Source organism: Dichomitus squalens (assembly GCF_000275845.1).
Source record: "Dichomitus squalens LYAD-421 SS1 unplaced genomic scaffold DICSQscaffold_21, whole genome shotgun sequence".
Lineage (NCBI taxonomy): Eukaryota > Fungi > Basidiomycota > Agaricomycetes > Polyporales > Polyporaceae > Dichomitus > Dichomitus squalens.
In genome coordinates this window covers 436,540-443,568 of record NW_006766903.1, presented here as the reverse complement: position 1 = coordinate 443,568, position 7,029 = coordinate 436,540, and the positions used below count along the sequence as shown (strand labels likewise).

The 7,029-nt window shown below is 52.3% G+C and overlaps 1 protein-coding gene across 1 annotated transcript in view; it reads right to left on the bottom strand.

Moving 5' to 3' along the window:
• Positions 1-5,766: 5,766 nt before the first annotated feature.
• Positions 5,767-7,029, bottom strand: part of DICSQDRAFT_171292 (uncharacterized protein) — a gene marked incomplete at both ends in the record, with an annotated part of 2,900 nt that continues 1,637 nt past the window's right edge. Inside the window, 5 exons of the mRNA XM_007366950.1 lie at positions 5,767-5,847; positions 5,902-6,152; positions 6,230-6,343; positions 6,419-6,497; positions 6,551-6,612. Of these exons, the coding sequence (XP_007367012.1) occupies positions 5,767-5,847; positions 5,902-6,152; positions 6,230-6,343; positions 6,419-6,497; positions 6,551-6,612 (587 nt within the window). The remainder of the gene's footprint in view (positions 5,848-5,901; positions 6,153-6,229; positions 6,344-6,418; positions 6,498-6,550; positions 6,613-7,029) is intronic.

The window sequence follows — 7,029 nt, the reverse complement described above, 5'->3', positions numbered from 1 at the left end:
GAGCTCGTCGGTCGGGGTACCGGGGATGGGGGATCGAGTCGTAGGTGACTCAGCAACGGGGGAGTCCGGGACTGGGATGAACTCGTTCGCAAAGGTGTTCCAGTTGATCCGAGTAGGACGGTGATGACGGTTCGGGCAGGGGTTTTGCTCACACGGTTCCCAGTACCAGAGTCCGTCGTCTAGGTCCTTTCGTCGGTGGCAGTACTCTTGGTTGTCGGTGTCCCACGCGTGAAGTCTGCCGGTGCAGTCCAGGGTGGGGGAGACAATGTAGCGGCGGCGGGGACACTCTTGTTCAGAGCGTCAGCACCGGGGGAGAGATCTCGACCTAATGTCATGGCGACTAGGCGCGTAGACTCGGGTCGACGTTTGGCGACGACCCCGTAGGCGAGCGGCAAGGAGCCGAAAGGGAAGAGATAGAGAGGAGGAGAGGGATAAACGCAACAAGAAACTCGACGGGGCAGAGCAGAGGCCGGCACGAAGGCACAAGACCTACGAAGCTAGTCTTCACGCAGATAGCGACAGACTAGTCCCAATGACCAAGTTATACATTAGCAATCAAAGAGAGATACAACACTATGGTCACTCACCTAGTCCCAATGACCAAGAGGTCGAGATGGGGACTAGGGAGTGCCTAGGGGGGTCCTTATATACTAGAGGGGCTGCTTAGCAACCAAGGACAAGGCGCGAGAGCGAGACAGTGAAGATGACAAAGGGAGAACAAAGGGCGAGAAAGAAAAGGCAAGGGCATGGCGATCACAGGAACGTAGCATGCGGCTGTGGGAACGTATCTACAGTGTCCAAACTGGGATGAGCTAGGAAAGGAAACGGTCTGGAAATGGAAGGTGGGCATCAAAGGGAAGGGAATGGGCGGCAAAAAGGGGTGTCTGTCCAACGTCCGTGACAGATGACGCACAGCCTACAATTCTGCCAACCTGCCCTGAACTGTCGCTCCTCAAACCCTCTACCTCTTGACTACTGTACCCCTTCAAGACCATCTTCAACTGGCTCAACCGCGAGCACACACCCATGAAGCTCTCCACCCACCGCAAATTCGTGTTCACACTCTGGGGCGACATCTACCTCCGCTACAACTCCCTTGTCATCCCCAGTGAGAACCTACATGGGTTCAGTTGTTTTACATTGGCAAAATTCGTGTAAGAGTGGTTGAGGTCGGGAAGCCTCGATTCAGATTGGGCGGACCATTTTAGGCGCTCAATTTGTGTCTCCAATTGACCTTACAGTGACTGGATCGGACATGCATGTTCTTACGCCGGTGACGTCGACGTATCTCTCAAGCTTGTCTCTAACATGTCTCTAAGACCTATGTGATACATTACCTTGTGCTAATGCACTAGCACGCGTGCCCTTTAGGCGAGCCACCCTCATGTCATTGTTTGCCAAGCCCGCAGACTTTGACAATCCTCCAAACCAGATCTCGCTCCACTGTCCCCCCGTTATTGTTGTTGTGCTCACCACCCCCAATCATTCCACATTTTCCATTTGTCCCTGGACTCAAGGAGTAGAGCATGAGGGCAAGGGCGAGGAGCTCTGGACGCAACAGGGTGTTTGACGTGAGGAGGAGCCCTTCAGTACGCTTACCAACATCTGCACATTTGCATTGTCTTGTTCCCCCCCTTTTCCTCATTTTGATCACTCCTTAAGTTCTCAGTAAGTGTTATCCCACTCCCGTTTCGCATTCTTCACCTCTTCTTGACATTGATCTCTCCCTCCTCGATGAGAATATGATGTTATGCACTTTAGGCGCTGATGTTTGAATTCGCTCGATGTACATTCCGTCTCTTAATCCACCACGTCTACCATCTCTATCCCCTCGTTCGCAAGCTGTCTGCCTCTATGTCGCTTCCACAGGTACGTTTCCCTCGATACAGTCTCTCGACAAGCGTAGCAGACAACAGCGACAAAAACATGTGCGCCTCGCAAGACCTCGCAATGGCCTCCCCAGCTGATCTGCAAGGTGCCAAGCATGCACTACTCCCTCATTCACTCACTGACTTCCTTGAGTGCCTGATTCACATTTCTGTTGCAGGTGGATACATGCATGGAAATGGTGCATGGAGACCAGGGGAACGCAGGAAACCTTCGAGGCCCACTGTAAGTTTGTGAGTCATGCTGAGCACCAGGTGTGTTCGATCACATGTATCGACTTCCTTTACTCACCTTTTCGACAGATGCTCAGACGGGTCCCCTGCGTTGTAGACAGTATGTGTCTAGCACCACTATTGAGTCCCATTGCCGAATAGTACTGATCTGTTCGCAGTTTGAATCCTGACAGTGTTGACGACGGGCCCATTCAAGTGGTTGTTAGGAGGCTTAGACATCACACTCATCTGTTGATCTCCCTTGCAGGTGAGATTGACGCCACTGCATGCGCGCCCCATTGGCACCACAGGCTGGTCCTGACGTGATCCAACGGCATCTAGTCTTCTCCCCCTATATTCAATGATGCCTGAATGTAGCTGTATTCCACCGTGTAGCTTTACAACAACATACAATAGAATACAAACATGCGAAAATGTTCTGATACAAAGGGTCTCGACAGTAACCACGCCTAACCCAATGAAAACGGCCGCACCCGACCCAGCCCAACGGCGTTTGGTTGGTATCGGACGACCACCCGAGTTTATACAACGACATACAGCCAAAGTCGGGTGTACTGCCAAATTATGGGTTTGGTCGGGTTTTCCGACTTCATACATTACAAATCGACCTTATACAGCTGAGCCCATGTAAGTTCTCACTGGGTGTCATCCCCGACGGTCTCAAGAAGTAGGTAGCTCGTTTTCGACATCGACATGTCCGTCTACAACCTTGTCCGGACCAGCTGTGTCGCCGCCGACATCTGATGCGGCTGCTAGCAATCCACCGCCGCTGCCATCCGCGTCCTCTATAACCAACTTGGCCACACCCACCTTCTGTCTTGCTCTTTCCCTTTCTGTGACTTCATTTTTTGTACTTCTGCAGGGTGTGTCTATGGCGAGGACATTGAAGGTGGATTGCATACCCAGGGGCGTCTGCTTTTCTTGATGCTCAAAGATTCCCTCGGTAACTTGATGGTGAGTCTAGTGCTGCTTCTTGGCCTCAGCCGATGTGTAAGTCCCTCATGTTCCTCAGTGAGTCGCTTTGGCTTGGACATTGTTACTCACAAGCTCTAGCGCTACTAACCCTAACCCCGCCCGATTTCGCGAGTAGTAAGTGTTTTTATGGCCCCCTTCTTCCGTGTACATATAGTACTTAGTCCGTGCTCGATCATAATTGATTATTGTAAATACAAAATTGGATTATTTTAAGATTTGTCGACCAACGACCGTTTCGGAGCGCAAGCTTGGGCATCCATGGTAGAAGTTGCACCTAAGATTGACCATGTATGCTAATCGGCTGAGCCAATCGTGTACATCATTGGTCTTAGTTCCCCTACAGTATGGTAGCTGATGTCCAGATGCTCAGCGAGAAATGGTTATCAATGTCCAGGCGCCCTGCAAGGTCTGGCCATTGCACACCATATCTGGCGGATTTGGTACGGGTTTCCCATCCCTTGCTCATACCCTGTCAATCTGGTCAGACTGGCGAAACCTGGACGTCACTGACCATCTGTTTCGTTCATTTGCTGATGGAGAGGATGATGTCTGCCCGGGCGCTCTGGGCGACACCGTATCGGGTCAACATGTTATCAGGTGCCTATGTTTGCGACACTTCCCACGGTGCGAGTCCGCACACTTTGGCGCGAGTCGGTCCGATGCTGCTGGTCTCTTTTGTCTTTCTCGTCTTATTGCCCGACGGACGCGAGCCCGCAAGTACCGGCCGACTGGCCTTATATGGGGCAAGAGGAGCGTGCTATTCCAGCTCCCTTGACCTACCGCTACCGGCTGCTTCGCTTGACTGCCTCTATATCTTCGGCACTACCGCCTTCGTTCTACGTCACTCACACCGAACGATACATCGAAAGGTCACAGCGCCTTCGCGTGCATCCCGCCGAACGATTTCCTGTCTCGTGGCTTCTCCTTTGCTTGTTTGCTTCCAGATCCGCCTCAGTACTTGACTGCTTCAGGCGCAATACGTATCAGGCGCAATTTGTAGCACATCGGTTGATCAACAAGCTACTGGTACGCTCCCTGAACAGTTTACATATGTCCCTCCTATCCCCCTATGGTGCTCCTTTCGTCAGTATGACCAGACCCCGGAGTCAGGGCTATGGCGGCGACGCCTTTGGATACCACGCGGCTTTGGGCCCTCATGCTGGTATGTACTCTGTCTTCGCTCTATCCTTGTCGACGTGAACTGCACCTTGTGCCATGCTCCACCTAGCGGCCGTGCATTGCCTGATCACTGTGCTTGTGCCTCTCGTACCAACCCGCGGGACACAATCTCTGCCTTGTCTCCTGTACGTGTGGAGGTGATGTAGGAGAATACTCGATAAGGCCGTGGAGACTGATACCCGCTTCGTCCAGGATCACGAGTTTGCTGTCTTGACGAACACAGGGAGCGCTATGAGGGCGACGGGACCGTCCCATGGGACGCTACAGTCGTCCCAGTCCGGCTCCACGTTTGTACGACTTCTTGTCTTTGCTGTAGTACGTGGCGGGCGAATCAAGCTTTCCTTGTTCTTTCCTTGTTTCACTGCTGGTAAACCTGGCCTCAGTATGTACTACATGAACTCGCAATCGCGCGAGGGCAAGATCGCCTATATCGTCTGCAACCACCTACGAGCCCATGCGCGTCGCCTTCCTGCGACCCGTCCAGCAGGAGTTCTACCGTGTGGTGCAGCGTCGGATCGACCGCTTGTCGCGCGAGATGACTGCTATCGTGTTGATGGCGGCAACCTTGCACGTCTCTCAAGTACCGCGCGGCGTCACGGGTATACTTGATGGGCTCTAGCTATTCCGAGGGCAGCAGGGATGAGGTGTCCGACACGTACAAAGGGACAAACCCTCCGGACGCATGATGCGTTCACTACACCTCGAAGTTTGCCTGGGCGCAACGATCCATACGTAGTGCCTAGGTGATGTTGACCAGCGATTACCAGCACACGGAGCAAAGAGGCTGAAGATGTGCGATGCCATGGTCTTCCTAGAGACATCAGGGAGGGACCGTGGCGCATGCGCCCGGGCTCGTCGAAGGGTAACAAGCGAACCACTGGCGTGTTTGTCTTGCTGGGGCATTCACGGTTACGGTGTCGCATTTGCATGTACGGCTTGGGTTGGAATGATTTGAGTACTGCCTGTCCTCCCTACCAGTGTTTTTGCTAGGGGTGACTCGTTTTCACTATGTCATAGTTGCGAATGGCTGATGCCCTGCGCCCTGCGCCATGCATCTCGTCGTCAGTTGCCCATCATTTCTCACTCGCGATCGGCACAGCCTCTCCTGAGGGTCAATAGACATATAAGTAGGAAAGGAGATCCTTCTGTTGGCTGATTCAAAAGTGCTCCACGATCAGTAATGAAGCTCAAGTGTCTCCTCGTGCTTTGGTCGAACTATGCTTAGTTGAGCGACGACGTCCGACAATCCAATACATGGTGGGAGCGTAACTCATGCAGGGCTGAAAGCTCACAATCCCCAGTAGTCACAGGAATGTCGTATCTCGGGTCTGACGGGCGTGATCGAGAAGTCTATGCCGAATGCGCATTCTAGGCAGGAAAAACATCAAGTCCACGTCCTCAGTGTGAACTCGTGACAAACACAGTTGCGCCGCAACCACATGCAATGAAAGATCCAAGTCAAGAATCACGACCAAATGAGTCCGAGCAAACGCTAAACCCATTGTGTGCCCTTCGCTTTGGCCACCATCGCTCGAGACACCGTCAACAAGAAACATCCAAACAGGACCATAACCTGCAACAGCGTTCGGCAACTAATCTCGAGGACGACGGGTTTTGAAGTACGTACCGCATTGAATATGATTGCGTGACTCCACAGATATTCGGGCGCACGCAAGAGCGCACCCGATATTGGGTTTCCGGTGAGGAGGGCAAAGCTGAAAATGAAGCAGGCGAATCCGATGCGGATGCTAGAGAGGTCCGAGCGCGTGTCGTGAGTCACATATGGCTCTAGCAAAAGAGGGGGAAGACGGGATGCGTACCCCACCTCATCAACGCTCTTCGCAAATACAGTGAGCATTGGTGCCGCCATGGAAAGGACTGTTGAATGGATGTGAGCACGTATGTGAGCATGTATATGCGGCATATGGCGATAGTGTATTGGGACGTGGACATACAGCACCCGGAGAAGAACCCATACAGGATGGCGAACGCAACGATGCCGTGCTCCGTCTTCGCGCCAAACATGGCAAACATCAGGAGGCCAGCAATCGTGGTCATCGGGATGATCACTGTTCCGTATCTCGAACGTTAACATCTACATCCATCTGGGATCAATCTACAGCAGCGTAATTGCAAAGGCGTACCATTGAAGCGGCCATAGTAGTCGGCGAGGAAGTTGGGTATTGTTCGACCAAACAACGAAGCACCGTTGAGGATGGGGATCTAGCAAGTGTAAGCCTCTTGAGACAAATCAGGAAAATGGTTCGACGACGTACTATGTAGATCGTGAAGCTATGAGATACTCCATGCAAGGAACCGTAAAGCTGGAGATAGAAGACTGCGATGCGTGATTGCGCGGTGAGTTCAAACAATCGAACCTGCGATGAGACAGGGCATACACGGGAAGAAAAGACCCCAGAATGTAAAGAACGCCCTGCAAATGAAGACAACGGATGTCGTTATCTGCCTAATTAGAGGATAGCGGATGGATGTACCCAGCTACACAAATCATGTACGGAACATCGATAAGCAAGGGTTTGACTACAATTGGGGGAGCATCAGGTCTTTCTCTGCGGCTGGGGAGTCTTGTCTTCATGGAGAGGAAAGAAAGTGACAAGAGGAGCAGCGATATGAACCCATAGGCTCTAATGTTGTATATCAGTAAGCCGGTACACGTGAGGAGCAAACGACACAAATACCTCACTGCCCATCCAAAACCCGCTGAGCTGTTGATCAGGTGGTTGAGCATGATGGG